The 18228-nt window shown below is 48.6% G+C and overlaps 1 protein-coding gene across 1 annotated transcript in view; it reads left to right on the forward strand.

The window, feature by feature from the left end:
* Positions 1-3175: 3175 nt before the first annotated feature.
* The window catches only part of CHSY1 (chondroitin sulfate synthase 1), a 74810-nt gene continuing 59757 nt past the window's right edge, over positions 3176-18228 (forward strand). The window contains exons 1-2 of the mRNA XM_061371223.1: positions 3176-3477; positions 11986-12481. Of these exons, the coding sequence (XP_061227207.1) occupies positions 3206-3477; positions 11986-12481 (768 nt within the window). The 5' untranslated portion in view covers positions 3176-3205. The remainder of the gene's footprint in view (positions 3478-11985; positions 12482-18228) is intronic.

An 18228-nucleotide genomic window follows, 5' to 3' on the forward strand; every position in this document is an offset into this window, starting at 1 on the left:
CTGTTATAATGCACGATATACCTGCCGTCTGTAATGTAGAGTCTCCTATTTGGAATAAACTCTTTTATTTTGGTTTTAAGCTTCTTTATTCCAAAAGGATGACACCTATTCCATACGGACACAAACCAGCGCAAAAAGCTGCTCCAAGGACTTGGCTTTTTTATCTTTGAAAAATAGGATTACTGTGTTGTTAATCTGATTATGAATCTAAACGGTGTGGGCCTGTCAAGTGGGCTCTGTCTGGCTGGTCTGGGTGCTAATCTCACCGGAGTGACTGGGGTGGGAGCACGGAGACAGAGCACACATGATGTGCATCCTCTTCAGATAAGCCCTCGGGATATTTCCTCAAGCAGTCCCACATAGGAAAGAAACCACGCTGTGTAAAATGCTTTTATACTTGTATACAGTGTTATAGGAACAAAATACCATGCCTTTTAATATATGATAGCCATAGTACATGGTGTTAATTATTTTCTAAGAGATGTACTAATAGGGGGAGGCACTTAAATGTGATTATGCAGTATGACCTTTCTCTGCCAACCAGATTAAGGACATACTCTAGGGGTAATGCCAAGGTTATAACTCATCTGGAAGAACTAAGCCATCCTCTTGCCTTTTCTCCCCCTTTTTTTCCTATAGTGGAAACAGCAGCTGCTGTATGTGAGAACAGAGGAGGAGGCATTTGCCCACCTAACACTTTGGAACGTGAGTTTGGCACAGTGAACGGACTAAAGCGAGGCACTTTGATATGCTCAGGGAGGTTGTGTGAGGATCACAATGTTCCTGGGTGCTACCCCATTTTACAGCTTGATGTCTCAACTGTATAGCTGGCGTGATCTCATCCGGCAGCAGTGTGAACTCTGCACATGCCTTCAATTCCTGGCTCCTAGAAAGCTCCTCTTCCTTCTCCTGCCATTCCTTGAGTGCTCTCTGCTCACCTCCTGCTTGGGGCGAGGCCCTGGTCTATAAAGGAGGTGCAGGGAGGTGGGAAGGTGCCAAAGGAGAGCCGCGCGTAGAGGAGCTCTAACACAGGAGCGTGCGGCTCACTTCATCGTTTCCATGTGTGCAAAGTCGTGCAAAGCTTTCGGTTCTGATGACTAACTTCTTTTCTTCATGGGAAGAAGCCAACTGACAGCTCCTCAGCCCCAACCCTTCTCTCTTTTATGGCCTTTTAACCACGCTAGCTCTGCCTCTTCCTGCAATTCATAGGCCACAGTGGCTTTCCCTTGAATCAGGAGATTTTTACTGCTGATTCGGAGCATGCTGAGAGCAATCCCGTTCCTGCTCATGAGCCTGCCACATCTCCCTCCCTTGGAAAGGAGTGCCCTTACGTTTAGTTTTAGCTTCAACATCTGCCTGTGTCCTGTATGTCAGGACCTGATGATCGAGCTTGGAGGGGAGAAGAGTTTGAAGACACTTTTAAAAGTGGGATAAAAGATCCATGTGTGCAGAATGGCTGAGGATAACCCCAGGCTTGGCAGAAAGGGATGAGAGCACCCGTAGTTAGAAGTAATGGTGAAGCTTTGCAAGTCCTGGGAAGTAGAAAGGAATTCTGGTTGTGGTTTGGGGGTGGATTTCCTCCTAAGGAAGGGATGGAAAGGCCGGTACAGCAGAAAAGGTTTTCCTGGTGTAAACAGTGGTTTGGGATTATTTTACTAGGGAAGAACTGGGGTGGATCATGGGTCCCATTCCCTGTTCCCAGAGGAAGGTCCCAGAAAGGCAAAGTTCTGGCTTTGTCAGAGCAAATGTGGGTAACGAAAGGAGACCTCCTGCTCTTCTTTCCTGTTAATCACTTGTATTTCTTCTCTAGTTTCTATTACATCTTGGTTTTGTACATTGCTGTAAGTTGTGGTGACGCTTCCCTCGTGTTATTCATTGCTCCTGACATCACCCTTGTTCATCCATGCTGACCTCCATATGAGGATTGCACCATCACAAGAGCAATAAAACACCAAAAAAAGGCATTTTTACCAAACTTATCGAGTTAATTTGGTGAGCAGATTGGGGTATTGCCTGCTAGTTCTAAGGTACAAGGTTCCTTGCTACGAGGGTTGTAAGAATGTCATATATGGCTCTTTGACTCATTGATTTACAGTATTCAGTACAATGCCTGCTTGTGCAATGGTTCTTGCTCAAGAGCAGGCTGCTTTATGCTGAAACTTTCTTCTTCCCAGCTCGTTGTGGATGACACCACAATATAAGTTCTAAAAGGGGAAAGTATGGCCATTGGAGATGCAAAAATGGGTAGGAAATGGAAGAAACCACAATGATAAAGCAGAAGGTCAGGGAGCTGTGCTGTATGTGTTTGTTCTGTACCGACTGCAGGGCTTGTTTTCCCTCTGTAGATGAAACCCAAGTTAGCTACAGCAGACAAAGAAGAAAGAACTCTTCACCTGGTACAGCTGAAGCAGTCATTATAGCCTCTGGATGGAAACAGACTGACCTATTTCTGGTCGGTTTAATTAGCAAGGTGGGAGAAAATGGGAGAGCTGCCTGTGCTTCTGCCCTTCGCTGGGGCCAGCATGAATCCATCAGTGCCAAGTGAAACCAGGGCTGGGGGGGCTGCTCCTTGCTGCCATGCCTCCCTCCAGCTCTGCAGGCACCATGGCCTGAGATAGGGCAGCTCTGGGGCTTGGGCTGCAGGAACCCAACCGTGCAGAGGTGGGAATGGGGTGTGAGCTCTCTGACATGAGCCGTGCCGGCTCTCTGCAGGGATGGGGGTGGCACTCTGCTACGGGGCATGGTACGTGGTGCTGTTCTGGGCCAGGGTACCAGCTCCCCACTGCCTTCCCATTCAGGCCCGAAGGGACCAGAGCCATGCTCCCGTGCAGGGGTCCCTGTCCTGGGGCTGTGCTCAGGGCCTCAGTCCCACAGCACCCATGCTCGGGTCCTGCGGTCCCCGTGTGCGCTGTGGCCACGTCCCGGGCTTCGCTGTCCCGGGCGGGTCCCGAGGGGCCGAGCGGTACCCGGGGGGGGCGGGCTCTGCCCCGCGGCCGGGCGGGGCTCCGGGCAGCGCGGCTCGGGCCGCACACGGCGCCTGTGCCGAGGGGCAGGGCCGGGGAGGCGGGCGCCCCCTTCCCTTCCCCTCCTCTCCGCTTCCCGTCCCTGCCCCTTCCCCCCATGGCGGCGCTGGGCGGCTCGTCGCGGCTGGCGGCGGCGGCGCAGCGCGGGGCGGCGGCGCTGTGAGGAGCCGCGCGGGGCGGGCATGGCGGGCCGCGGCCGCCGCGCCTGGCTCAGCGTCCTGCTGGGGCTGGTGCTGGGCTTCGTGCTCGCCTCGCGCCTCGTCCTGCCCCGCGCCTCCGAGCTGGCGGCGGCGGCGCGGCCCCACCGAGCCCGCCCTCAGGGCTGCCGCTCGCCGCCCGCCGCCGCCGCCGCCGCCCCGCCGCGCCGCCCCGGCCCGCCGGCACAGAGCTTCCTCTTCGTGGGGGTCATGACGGCGCAGAAGTACCTGCGGAGCCGCGCCGTGGCCGCGCACCGGTGAGCGGGATGGTGGGGGGGGATGCGGCTCCGCTCGGCTGCCTTCGGCGGGGATCGGGGCTGTTCGGCTTGGGGCTCGGGTGGGCTCGGTTCGGGCTCGGGTGGGTTCGGTTTGGGCTCGGATGGGTTCGGCCGCTTTCGGCCGCTGTCCCTGAGGAGCGGCTGAGGTAAGAGCGGCCGGGATGGGATGGTGCCCGTGTGGCTGGGGTCTCCCCGCCGGCCCGGGCCCCGCTCGCCCTTCCCCGGGGCAGGTGTGAGCGAGGTGAAGTGGTGCCGGCTCTCCCGGCACCAGCCCGGGCGCGGTGTGGGCAGCACCGGGGCGCGCCCGGGCCGCGGTGTGTGTGAGGGAGGAGAGGTGCTCCGAGCTCCCCTCTGCGGAGGGGGGTCCGGCTGAGTGGCGTTGAGGCTCTCACACGCTCTGGTTGAGCCGGTACCTGGCAGATGGACCCAGTGGTCGTGACCCTCACCGCAGCGAGGAGCACCTAGCGCCGGTCACTGAGGGAGAAGAGGTGTTCTCCCCTGCCTCCCATTGAGTATAGCTGCCCTCAGTGCTTCTGCCTTGGGCATGGCTATGTCATCCTGGTGCAGTGCTTGGCTGCTGCTTCCGAAGAGAGCTGTCACCCTGATAATGACAAATAATGATAACAATAAAGTGTAGAGGCTGCTGCAACCCCCTGGATAGGGAGATAAGGACCATTGTGCCGAGCGAGAACGTGTGCGTAAGAATGAGACTTAGAAAGCGCATCTGGGAACAAAGAGTAAAACCAGCCTCTGCTCACCACAGCTGTAGCTAAGGCTGGACCAGGTAAGGAAAGAGCTCCAATAGGGAAAGTCAGCGTGGGTGTAACGCTCCTAGCTTTGGGCTGGTGAAGGTGGTGCAGGGACCAGGGTCTCAGAGCTGTGTGTTCATTACCTGAGCCCGTTATCATTGTGCTCCGCACTTGTGTGCCGCTTGCTGTAGCCTCCAGCCCTAATCGGGTATGACTGTGAGTGCCGCATGCTAACAGGACTTCTGGCCATCGGAGTAACCATGGGCTGTGTGAGACGTGTCTGTGGCTTTGGGGAAGCTCTCCTCTCTGCTGAGATACTTCGCTCTGGGGCCGGAGCCAGCGGGCAGTGCCGGGCGGCTCTGCAGGAAGCACGCTTGGGAAAGCTGAACGCGTGAAGAGCTAAGATGTCAGCTCGGGTATAGCCCGGCTTGGATCGGGAGCTGCACGGTTGCTGCTGGCACAGGAGCAGCCAGGAGCTCTGCGGAGAATCTTCGTCTAATAAAGCATCCCCTTTAGACATGCACTAGGACAAACCCTTCTCTGTCTCCTGCCTGCCCAGGTTGAACAGCGCTTGGCCGTGTTGGCCAGGTCAGGAACAGGATGGCAAAGCCATGTCTGATGGACCGTCTCCTCCTCCCCCTGCCCAGCTCTGGTTTCAGGAAAGGGTAGCTCTTTTTATATCAGCATAAAATGCAGCAAAATTGCTTAATTTGGGCAATCTGAAGCATATTGTTCACCGACGATGGTTTTAATGGAAACTTAATTCCTTCTTTTAGCAGCAGACCTGTAATTAACTTGCAGAGGGAGTGTGATTGAGGCTTTAAAACGGGTGAAAGAATCTGTTTCTTCAGGGTTATGTATTCTTCACTGTGTGGGATGGAGCATTTTGGATTGCAAATGTCATGAGCTGTGTAATTTACGTTTACATAAAGGAAGGCTGGAGCTGTGCATCACATAACAGGTTTTATGGCAGAATAGTTTGTCTATCAGATCTGGTCCATCATCCATCAGATTTTGTGTGAGGAATTCAGGAAAGGGAAGTTTATCACAGTGTTGTCTAGAGATGGGGGTTAGTTGTGGAGCATTTAACTTCACTGGCATGGGAAGGATTCTTATCCCTGGCTTTGCTGTGCTTGCTGAGCAGTCCCGTGCTGTAAGAGAGATGGGTTTACAGAACCAGATCTGATACATCTGCTCACACACAAGCAATGGCTAAAGATGCAATTTAACAAATCCAGCTAATGGAATGGGACTCCTTCAGCCCTCAGAAGGAGATCTGAGGTTGCTTTTTACTGCACTGCTATTTTGGTTTAACCTCTAGAGATGATGCCTGCTCTTGGAAGGGATGAATAAAGAGACCTCTTAACTCTGCGGTAGGGCTAAATGCATTTTTCTCACCTCCTGTAGTAAAAGAAAGGAGCTAATGTCCTGGTGACAGGAAGACATCTTTGGGGGAAGGTGGGGAGGGGGGAAGAGGAAGACGAACCTGAAATCTTAAATGGCTTTTGATTGCCATGAAGTACTCAAGCAGACAATTGCTGGGATTACTACATTGACAAAGCATCCTGGTGAGCTGAATCGCTGGCACAGCCAGGGAAATGGGAAGCTGCTAGCAAGGCATTCCCGGGGTGGCAGCGTGTGCAGAGCCTTGATACGGCGGTAGCCAGAGCGCTGAAAGGAATTAGGGATTCAGAGGCTGAATACCTCCAAATTGCTGTGGCTCAAAGGCCATTTACAGACACAGCTAAAAGGGACCGGAGCGGAAAGCATTTGCTGATCCTTGCTGCTGTGAATCCAGATAGGGTCTAACAAGAGGGGAAGCAATCCACTTCCTGAACATCAATCATGAGCAAAATGACCACTGCAAGGCAAAACGGGCCTGCTGGATGTTCGGGGGACGCCAGCTCTTTGAAACAGTCGTGCTTTTGTAGTCTGCGAGGCAGAGAACGAGCTTTAGATCTACTACAGGTTTTCGGAGGGCAGATTTGCAGCGTTAGCAGTGATTGCATCTGACAGCCAGGTTAGCAGAGCTTCCCTTCCAGGAGGCTGGGGAAGTGCAGCAGCAGAAACTGCGGTGTCACATCAAAAGACAAGAAATAGTTGGGCAAAGAGGCAGGCAGGCAGGAGTTAATTTATGGCTGGGGTTCAGGGAAAGTGCAGCAATATGTGCTAATGGTTTTGCAGTTGAGGGGTGTTGTCCTGAAAGAGCTAAAAGGAAGGAGAGGATGGGAATAAGGCAGTCTCCTAGAAGATTTAAGTTTGCTGTCTAGGGAACTGTATCAACAAGCAGTTAACCCTATCTATCTATCTGTCTGTCTGTCTATCAGATCTGTCTTGTGTGTAGCAACTACATATCCTGGGAAACGTGGCAGGGCACTAGTGTGAATGCAGTTAATGGTGAGATGTCCGAGGTTGGTCTTCTGCAGTATCTCTGCAGGAGCACAGCTGCAGTACTTCCCAGTCTGGGACGGTCCCCACGGCCCCTCAGAGTGCCTAGAGGCCACACACAGGAGAACCACTAGTGATGCCAGGGTTCATTCTAAGCTGTTGCAGTCTTGTGCAGAAGCATGCCCTCAGAGAGGCTCCCGCCACTCTGTGGTGGCTTATAGGAAACAGACTGCACTGGAATCTAAATACCTGCGTGCTTGGAAAAGCCTCAGTGAAAGGCAGCCAGAGGGATTTGGGGTCTAAAGGAGTTTGTATTATCTGTCTAAGCCCGCACTAGCTGCTGCAGCAGTGTAATACAAACCACATTTTTATATTTGTTTTGAATTCAGAGCCTTGAATGTTAAGGTTGTGGCTCTTGGGTGGTATTTGGTTTTGGTCAGTTCTGGTTGCTAATGAGGTAGTCTTGGGGAGGAGGTCATCTGAAGTGACTTTGAACATCGTGACAGCACAATTCATGTTTTGCTTAACGTACTGCAGTATTGCAATAGTAAGCACTTCATGTGTCCTGCTCTTGTATCCTCTAACAGAAGTGTGACATACTTGGGTTTTCCGAGCAGTTACCTAAAATTTGCATCAATGTGTATGAAACATACAGTGAGAGCAACAGGCACTAATGCATGGAGGATAAGGGGAATCCAAGTCAGTGCCATACCCCAAAACAACCATATGGTCCAAATCTCTGGGACACCTGGGCTTTGATCTTAGTCTGACTCCCTGACTATCAGTGTGCTTACGGGTGATAAAGGTAGGTGAATTTCCATGGACAGAAAACTGGTGTCCCTTTACATTGGAGGAGTTTAAATCAAGAAGCTGTCCTGCAGAAAGCTGAAAGCTCTCCGTCAGAATCTGATTGTGACGGGCTCCTTTAACCTGTAAATGTAGCTGTAAATGTAGTAAAAACCCCAGCTTGTTTTTCTGGCTTCTTGTGGTGGTCATCTGCAGTACCACTTGCTGGTTTGGGTGCTCAGTTCCAGCTAAGCTGTTAGTGTAGTGAGCGTTGCTGGAAAGATGGGACCTCGAAGAACAGTTATGCAAAACTAACCCTAATTCAACATCAGATTTAACTGAACCATGTATTCAAGAAATCAGCCTTTTATGTCTTGCTGAGTTCTTCACAAATTAAGGTTTTCTTTAGCACAGTTATCCAAGATGACTGTTTCTCGAAACTTTCAAGGGTTTCTCTGATCTCCTCTAAGTGAGGTCCCCAAGCTGCAGAGAAAACCCAAGTTCATCTTTTGTAATTGTCTCCAGTTTGGGTCTCTACAAGGGGAGCATTGTCTGCATAAGGCTGCTGACTATGCTTCTGCTGGGTCTGCAGAGCTAATAACAAAGCAAGGTAATACAAATAAATAGTAAACACTATGAGCTGAAGATGAAACAGGTCTATGCTCCTCCTGCTCCAAACTCTGCCTTTTAAACTTCCCTTTAAATGAAGAAATGATTTATGACAACACGTGGGGACTACAGTAGTGGTCACTTTAGAAAATACTGTTCTATATTGCATGATATACCACTTCTGCACCCTGTTTGCTGGTGACTTGCCTGTGTGAGGATACACATAGGATATCTGGTGTGCAAAACCAGTTACGGGATGATCAGATTGATTTGGTAGTTGCTGGTAATGGAGTTTTACTGGGCTAATGCTCTCTGCTAAGAATTTTCTTCTAAGGAAGCATTATCTAATTTTTATAACTTTGTTTGTTTAAACTGTGCTTTCATTTCCTTGTCAATGTCAGTATCTCGTTCATTGGAGTTACGTGCCTTGTGCACTGAGAGAAACCAGGTCGCACGCTGTTGTGTGTGTTTTCAGCACTGCTCCTGGGGAAGGTAATAGAGAGCCTTGCTGTCCTGATTCATGCACATCCTCCTGTTTAAGTGAGCAGATTCAGATTACACAGAGGAGATAAGCTTGGGATCTGTCGGAGTAGTTCATTTGCTGGTTTTTAAATGACCAGTTTGGTACACGTATCAGTTGTATTCAGAACCTGATACTTCTCTCTGGACAGAGTCAGAATGGCCTTGAGCTGGCTGAGGCCACCAGCGATTGCTGTAGTAGGGATGGTCTCTGCAGGTATAGGTACAGGAGTCTGGTGGCAGAAATGTGACCATATTTCTTTTAACCAGCTGAAGCGGGGGTCAGGAGGGTGTCAAGTTTGGCTAGAAGTATTTTTCCTTTTTCAGTTATCACACAGATATTCATTTGCAGATAAAGTCTGATATTAGAGAAGCCTTGACTGGGAAGGCAGTGTCAGCCAGTGGGAGTGGTGCTGGTGGGACCACGGAAGTAGGAAGGTGTTGAGACGAGCTCTGTACTTAAGGAGCTGAAGGGGTCATGTTGCTGCCCATAACCTGGGAGCAGACACTGTAAACCAGACTGGGGGTGAGAGGACAGGCAAGAAATACAGCTGTTAGCGCACTGCTCTGCAGAACCGCTTGTGGTTGAGTCAGGGCTGATTCTTTGCCATGTGAGATAAAAAAGTTAAAAGTAGCTTTGATCAGAATTCATCCCTGCATTTACCAGCCCTTAGCTCTGCTGATAGCTGAGGTCAGAAAAATGTACTTACAGTTCATCTTGCAATCTGTGGTTTGGCTTCTTTGGCCAAGCGCAGCAACATGTTTCCTGAGCAGACTGTTCTTTTTTGTATTCTCAACCCAAAAAAGGGCCACATTGAGCAGTGAGCTGTGGCTTACAAGGAGCAGCACATGGTGATTCCCATTGTTTCAGCCTCTGTCGAGCAGCACTTGCTTTGACATACTCCAGCAGTTTTCGATGTGGGAGCATATTCTGTCTGAGTCTGAGCAAACTCAAAGCCACAGTCACAAGTAACGCAGTTTCATCCTACAAATTGTCTTGTCTCAGGGAGTGAGCAGAGGCTTACTCAAGCTGTGCTGGGGCATGCATGGTGAGATCCCAAGGCTGAAGTAATGTCGTGCTGCCGACCCAAGTCGCACACTGATCCCTGAGCATGGTCTTTCTGTCTGCTTCGTGTCCCCAGCCTACAGAAATATGTCTCTTGTTTGCTCCTGTTTTAGTCTGAAACTTAAATATGGCCTAGTTCCATGTTAAGATGGGGCCAAACTGTCTTTGATCTGAAGTGTTTAATGCAGTGTGATGATTGGGAATCAGAAGTGCCAGGGTTCACGGATGTACACGTTTTGTTTCCTCTCCATTGAATGGAAACTCTTCTTTTGACAATACTTATGGGGGTCCTGAGGTGAGGGTACCTGGTTGGAGAGCATGGAGTTAAGTTAAACTGGGAACCAACATATAACTTTATCTGGTGATTGGGTGGCAAGTGTCCTGGGTCCACCCAAGGCTGTGTTGGGAACTGGATACTCTGAGCTGTGTTTCTCAGCAGCTTCTGCATTGTCTTCTTAGAGATTAAAATATGGATGTGTCAAGTACCTTTAGTGAAGAAGTCTTTTGAACTCCAGATTGGGAGTTGATATGGGGAGAGCAATTTACGGGGTAGTCTTTTCATTCAGGCCCAGGTGATTTGTATGTGGAGTGTGGGTGTCACAAACAGCAGAACTTCCTCAATAGTGAAAGTTCAAGATCTGAGCAGGTCTCATTTCAAAACAGGCAGTTTACAATGCTTTAATAGGATGTGAGTCCGTGACCACTGGTACTGTGCATTAATTGCATCACTGATGATTAAAGACCTCATCACCTCTGTTGTGAAGTCAACAGGAATATTTTCCTTGGCTTTATTCTGTGCTCCTCTAGGAAGCTGGGATCTAAGCTTTTCCTTTGAGACACTACCCACGGCAGTGAGAAATCCAGAAGACAAAGGTTTTCAAGTAATAGGGCGATAGTCATTACACAAAGCTGCATTAGTGTGTAACTGTGAAGGTGTTGAAGTTGATGCTTGGTTAGTATTAATTAAATACCTTTGCATTTCCTGGTGGAACTTGAGGATTATTTTTCTCATGAAATACATTTGCAATTCGGCCTTTTTTACATGAGCTAATTCTGGGGATTTCAAATTTCAGATGGTCTGTACTGCCCAAAATCTGCTCTGCTTTTGTCGAGAAACCAGTGCTGAGAGGCATCCGGTAAAAGTGACAGTGATGCATTGAGGGAATACTGTGTTCTTTACCTTGAGAGCTGTGAATATAGGTTACATTCTGAGCAGAGTCACCAAACATAATTAGAAAGTATTCTCCCCCTACAGAAAAAAGGACAAAACCTCTTGGCTTCCCAATGGAAGTATTTTTCTGTGAAGCCAGTGTGAGCTCTGCTCTTTCCCAGGTAGAATCTGAGAAAATGGTACTGAAAGCTTAAAATTACCAATTTTGGGGGCAAGGCTGTTAGGTACATGATTGAAAATCCTCCCTGGGGGAGTTTAAGAGTTCTGCAGTCTGCCTTCAGGAATCATCCTGTATCTCTTCCTGCACCAGAAGTGACCCAGTTTGCCCATGCAGATGGGCTGGATTTGGCAGAGAGGAGCACACAAGGTGTGGAGCAGATGTTGCTGTGCTGCTTCGCACACAAAAGGCTCCTCTTTTGTGATGTTCCCCTCTACTAAAATCTGCTCTGAAGTGTATGGAAAGCTGCTGGAGGTGCTGGTGTTGGTAGCACCAGGTCGTCTGTTGGGATCATGTTTTGTATGCATCTCTTAGGACTACTTTACTAGTTCTTTGGTGGTATGGGCAAACCCATTTGAGGTTACTACTGATGCCATGCTCTGTGCTCCTCCAGCAGTTGCAAACAGGAGCGTTTTACTTTCATCAAAGCCCTACATACTCCTCCAGGGAGCATCTGGAGAAGTTGCTGCTTGAGTGGTCTCCTCACAAGTTCATATGAAATATGCATCTTCTCACTGTGGAAGTCAGTAATTCTGAATGCACATTTGAGCTTTTGTGGGGCTGAGAGTGAATGGAAGGTGGGACACGATGCTGAATGACTTGCAGGGAAGCTTTGGAGGCATTATATCAAGCCTGCCCTCTGCTCCCTTTGGCCAATAGCTAGTAGACCAGTGCTGGTTGTGCTTAAGCAATCCTGCCTGCCACTAGTGAACTACTACTACTGAATGAATTTTCTACCAGATAGAGATGCAAAATGATAATCAGATGCTTGTCATAGCAGAATCTTTTGTGTGTTATACCAATTGCTCTTTGTGCTGTGTGAATGTCCTCATTTGCATGGAAAAAAACAATCCTTCAAGGCATTTAAAAAGGAAATTTGTAAAGCAGATGAGCTGTAGTTCCTCTGAGTTGTCTCTGGGAGCACTTTCTGCCTGTCTTGCTTTGCATACTTAACTCGTCCTTATTGTCTTTTTCAATCTAGAACATGGTCCAAAACCATTCCAGGCAAGGTTGAATTCTTCTCCAGCGAGGGCTCAGACACCTCTATTCCCATCCCCATCGTGCCGCTTCCAGGTGTAGACGACTCCTACCCACCCCAGAAGAAATCATTCATGATGCTCAAATACATGCATGACCACTACTTGGACAAATACGAATGGTTTATGAGAGCTGATGACGACGTTTACATCAAAGGGGACAAACTGGAGAACTTTCTTAGGAGCTTGAACAGCAGCCAGCCCCTCTTTCTTGGGCAGACTGGCCTCGGCACCACCGAGGAGATGGGGAAACTGGCACTGGAACCGGGTGAGAACTTCTGCATGGGGGGACCAGGAGTGATCATGAGCCGGGAGGTCCTGCGGAGAATGGTGCCCCACATTGGCGAGTGCCTGCGAGAGATGTACACCACCCATGAGGATGTGGAAGTGGGAAGATGCGTACGGAGGTTTGCGGGAGTGCAGTGTGTGTGGTCCTACGAGGTAAGGATGAAGGCATGGAGTGCGAGGTGTGTGTTTTGGGGGAGATGGAGAGGGTGGGAGAGGCTGGCAGCAGGGGATTGATGTTGGACGGCTGTGCAGGAGTTCCATCAGAGCTCTTGACTATCCAGCTGTACCGTTTCTATACTTTCTTTCCTACAAGTGTTGCCCTGGAAAGACCAATGCAAATATGGAAGTGCAGCTGTAAGGGGGGAAATGGAACCTGACATTAGGTGTGTTGGGATGGGGGGGAAGAACATCAATCATTCATAACAGGTACATTTGACAGAAAGGAAATAAGCTTAAATCAAAATGGCCACAGGTCTCTGCAGACTTGATTATCCAAGTCTCCTTTATCTTCTTTAGCTGAGCATGTCATCGTGTCAGTGTGGAAAATGGATGACACGATTACTGTGTTTCCTACCACAGTTGAAAGGTGTGAGGCTGACAGATGTTTGCCTCAACAGTCACAGGTATTCCCTAAACTTACAGGCACAGCAGAGATGTCTCATGGTGGCTGGCACTGTCACCCTGTGTGCTGAGCTGTCTCCCAGCACGAGCCTGCTGCTGCTCAGGGGACTTGCTTGCAGCCCTGTCCTGCAGAAGCCTGCTCAGCAGGTCCTTGACGTCAGCAGAGAGAAGCCACCACTCTTGCAGCAGAGCTCGGGGTCTGCCCACACTGATGTGGCTGCAAATTTGGCATCCTGGGAGGAAAAAACCAAGAGTCCCCATCCTGCTCGTGCCAGTTTCCTGCTGCTGTTCCTGCTGGGAGCTGGCAGCTCCTCCCAGGGGTGAGGGGGCTTGTGCCCAGTGCGCTGGGCTCTATGAGTCCTGGGTGTTTACAGACTGACTGAACACACCTGCAGGAGTTGAGTTGCAGTTTCTCCTCTAGCTCCCAGGGAAAATGCTGGTGGAAATAAGGGAGAAGTTGAGGGCAGAACAGAGGGTGAACAGTTTGTCTTTTTACACAAACATTTGTGACTTGTACGCAGCTTTTGCTTTGTCCTTTTATGAGATGTGGTAAAGAGGGGGATTCTTCTGCCCGTGTGACAGAGAGCTGTGGTCACGGATGACGACAGATGCTGCTGCTGACCCATTGGCAAAGACTTGTGTTAAACTTTTGACACTGACTCTCTGCTCCCAGAAGCTGTTGCTTCGTTTCAGTTCATAGTTCAGTGATGGGAAAGCCTCTGAGGAAGTGGAAGGAGGTTTTCAGCTTCTCCATTCGTATATTTTGTGCATAAAGACTTTCTGAACTAACAGTGGCTCTCCACGTTCCCTACTTACAGACCTGGAACTAGCTTGTGTATTGCCAGCATTGTGGTTAGCCATTCATAAGGAGTCAGTAACTTTTTCCACAGTCTTTAGCAGCATAAAATTTTTCCTGTAGACATTCTGAGTTGAAATAACTCCTGGTGTGAATGCCTGTACCATGTGGCATTTGATGACTTACTTAAGATCAGCATTTTGGTCTTACTGAAACTGGCAAAGACCTCCTAAATTGAGTATGATCAAATTTTGGCTTGAAATAGCTAACAATAGCACAACTGCACTGGGAATTCTACCTGACAGAATTAGATTGGGCTTTTCTCAAAACCAGTTTTGTTTGATCAGCTCCTGCTAAATTACCCGTATTTAACAGTGCTAGATTCTCCCAAGTGCTATGAATGACTTAAAATTGATTTGTGTGAAGTGTGTAAACTGTAAGATGTTCAGAAGTAACCCTTGAGTGTGAGATGTTAAGGCTCAGCTGCTTTGGAGAGAGGGAAGAGTTCTGGTGATGAAAGCTCGCTGCTTCTGCCTAAGTCCACTCATTTAGTTGATGCTTTACAATTTAAAAACCTGTCATTTTTCCTCTCTTTTATTTCGATGTGGTCCTCTCATTGCCCAGACAACTCGATGAAAAGTGCCTGGTATTTTAAGATAAAGCAATAGCTGCGTGAAATAACACAGCTGTCAGAACAGCTGTGCTAGGAAAGCTTGGGGTAAAAGCGACGTTTTCCATGTCTCGTACAGTCGTGAACATCAAGCAACAGGTCACGGCACGTGAACTGCAAAGCATTGGATTTCAGTGAGCTTCTGGCAGAGCACAAGGTTTGTGCCTGCTCTGCTGGGGCACAGCCACCAAATCCTTCCCAGCTCCCATTGAAAGGGAAGCAGCAATGGCACAAGGCTCGGTGAACAAAAAGCGGCGTTGGCCTCAGAAAAAGGAAACCTCAGAGTTCTCCTTTGCTTTCTGCACTTCCTATTCTGGCAAGACTCAAGTGGCAGCACAGATGAGGAGCTTGAGTCTTTGCAGTCACACCCCAGCTCTTTGATTTCAATCTTAGCATCTCAGACATGGAATATCCTGCTGGACCTCAGTGCGGGTGGTTGTTTCCCTGTGCTGTTCATGCAGTGGGCTCTATGCCCAGAGTTGTTTTACTCATCTCCATGACTGTCACTGCCCCCTTTCTCTGATTTTAAGATCTCACAATGTCTTTACTGTGCTGCTCATCTTCCCTGGCTCAGCTCTGGTGTTGTGCCCAAATTCATCTCCAGGCCCAGTGCTGTGGGTTTTTTCTGCTCCCAGCAGTCTGTCTCAGAACCCCTCTTTCCCCCGTTCCTGTGATTCTGTCACTCTGCTGCTCAGACCACTCCATCAGTGGCACTGGTTATTGCCGCTTTCAAGACTTGTAAAGATTTGCTCGCATGCTTCCTGTCATCAGGGGCTTTGCAGCAAATACAACAAAGGAATTGACACCGGGATTCTTCGGACTTCCTGTTTCATCTCACCCCAGAAAAGAGGCAGCAATGGTATGTGCAAGCTTGAGGAGAACTGAAGCTCCCTGGGCTCTGGGGCTTCATCTGATGCGCCCAGGCTGCTGTTTCAGGAGCAGTTTGCAGCCCATGATAGATTCTAGGCTCCTATGACCAGGTTTGTAGCTGTTACCCTCCTTGACACAGGTTGACTGAGCCATAGGTGAGACACGCCTCTGAAATGGTAATTTTTTAATGACAAGGCTTATCACCATTTAAAAATAATGAGCAGCTGGAGCTACAGATTTTATGCAGCAAATTGGAAGAAAAAATCATGGAAAGAATGGAGCAGTGAAACCTCTGAAGATTACAGATGAGGGATTGAGAGTTTATGAAGTGAGATAGAGCACAGTCCTTGAAGAGGACAAAAGGCTTGGACTGAACTTGCTAGGAAGTGGTTTTGCATTTCTAGTGAGTGTTGGTATTTTGGTCTTATGGCACGCTGCTGCTGTTCTTCTCAGGAAAAGTTTATGTAGTTGTCTCCCTTCTCTCATTTCCTCGTGCCAGTAGTTCCAGTGTGTCTGTGTGCTAGTTTTGTTTTCTCCTATGCTGCCATGTGCATGATCTTGGCTGTTAACCGGAGAACAGGTTTCAGCTTAAGTGACCAGCTATCTCATTTGTGATTTAAACCATCCCAAGGTATTGCTGAGCTCAGTTTTCACTTTGAGTCTAATGTTTCCTTTAAACGCATCTGAATTGCAAAGCCATCACTCTGCGGCTTAGTGTTGTTTCAGCCTTGTTTGTGGCTGCTGCTGAGTATTGTTCTAATTTGTGTTTAATATCCTCACCTTGAGAACACGGGGAGCGTCTATGCAAGCTCTTTGTAGCTGCTGGAAATCAAGGCAGTGCTGAGATACTGCATGAATTTCTTCAGTGATGAAACCCTTCTAACATTGCTTTCAGGTGATACTGACTGCTTTGTGTCCCCCAGCATAATAGAAGCAGCTGGATGCAGCTTACGCTACCCCTAACTGTTGATGCAGATATTTTGCTGGTTTTCCTTCTGTTCTGATCCAGGCACTGGGAGAAGTTGGGTAAGAAGCAGCAACTGTGTGTGGGGGCAGTGCTTTCCTCCAAACCAGCAACAAGGGCTCCCTGGATGGCCTGAAGTGAGACAGGGTTTTTGTGTAATGTACGTGGAAAAGAAGCTGTGTCAAGGGGAGTGATCCCGCTGGGAAACGTGAGCATCAAGGAAGCGTAGATCCTACCTTTTGGGCATCAGTGAGGGAAAAAGTAGGGCAGTGGTGACTGGGGGGGTTCTGGGAGAAGAGGGGCTTGAATTAAGTTTTTGTGTGGTCTTTCATCTGGAGTAATTGAAGATAATTGCTACTCTGAAATCCACTGAAGTTAGGAAGCCCTTCAAGTGCACATTGTATCTGCCAAGTACATTGGCAGAGGCAGAACACACTGTGTCTGGAATGGACTCTCCCATGGGCAAAACTGAAGCTTATGGTTTCCTGTAAGATAGCCAGAAGTTAAAACAAGATAAAAGGTGCTGCAGTGATTGATCAGAACTGAAAGGCTGTTGATGCAACTGTTGATGACTAACCTTGCTTTATCCTCTGAGAAAGAGCCTTCCATTAACAAGAAAGGAGATTCATCCTGCTTGTAGCTGGCTAATGTCTGGCACACAGCAGCAAGAGCTGTACATCTCCAAGCAGGGCAGGATGGGCTCTGTGAGGAAGTGCTTTGGGCAGGGTGCTTTGCAGCACCTTTGTTCACTGCAGTGGGGGTGGGCTGTGATATTTGGTCGCTCTTGCTCTGTAGACCCTTGCGTTGGACACAAGGCAGCAAGTGGAAGAATTGGCTCGTCTTTGTGGTGGGAGCATCCAATGACACTTCTGAAACAGGACACTCTAATACATATATACATTGTCCTGGCTTCAAAGCTTGTATGTTTTCCTGAAGTCAGAGCGTAGGAACTTGGCAAACCCTGACAGCAACAGATACCTTATATCATCTGTGTGTAGCCCATTGCATCTCTTCATTCAGGAAACGTAGGATAAAAATTGTGTGTGTGTGAGAGGGGAAGGTACAAACATGCCCAGTGCTTTAAAGTGGGTGTTTATAAATCGTCTTTCCTTAAACACTAAATTTCATCTTTGAAACACATCAGAGATACCTCTTTGGCTTCAGAGTAAGTTGGAAGTGGGTGGCCATCTATTCTGGGGATGAGGAATGGTATTTTGCCAAAGGATGGGCAGGTAAGACTAGAGGAGGGCATTATCTAGACAGGGAAGGTGATGCATGGGGGGCTTGGTCTGAGACTAAATACATAGGAGCAGGGCAGAGAGGTCAAAGGAGAGAGCAAAGGCTTTAGTTTGGGTTTGTGGAACCAAGATGCAAGTTAGGAGGGTTTGGAATAGGAGACATCTCAGATCCGCACACAAGTCCTGACCTGCCTCTTGCACTTCAAAAATTATTATTATTATTATTATTAAATATTTGAGAACCACCTATTTCAGAGAGGGAAAACTTGATGTCAGCGAGTCATTTCTTAGTGCCTCCTGAGCTTGGAAAGGTTTCTTGTTTGTTGGAGAAATCAAGAACCACTTTCTATATAGAGCTGAGTGTTGTAACGAAGTGACTTGAGTCTGGATCCCACTGACTCTCTGCTGGCCATCACTTTAAAAGATGAAGGCTGTGTGCTTTTTGCTTACACATACGTGCCTGTCCAGTCCATAGAGACTGTTTGAGACTGACCTGGTTTTTGTGAGCACATGGTTAATCTGCCCCTAGTTAGCTGGATGACTTGGTCTAATGCCTAAGCTGAGGCTTGCTGAAATGGGGACTTTGATCGTGTGGTGCAGACTCTTAAGGACGCTCCAGCCATGAATCCAGCAAACAGAAGGATTGCTTTTCCTCCTGTTATTACCATCTTGAAGTGCAGTGGTTTGGTTGGAAATGAGGATGTGTGCAGTCTGTTGAGTTCAGGGAACCATCAGGATTAG

This window comes from Neopsephotus bourkii, unplaced genomic scaffold, assembly GCF_033783945.1.
Source record: "Neopsephotus bourkii isolate Nb327-2 ecotype Australia unplaced genomic scaffold, CSIRO-AGI_Nbou_v1 NB_1572, whole genome shotgun sequence".
Lineage (NCBI taxonomy): Eukaryota > Metazoa > Chordata > Aves > Psittaciformes > Psittacidae > Neopsephotus > Neopsephotus bourkii.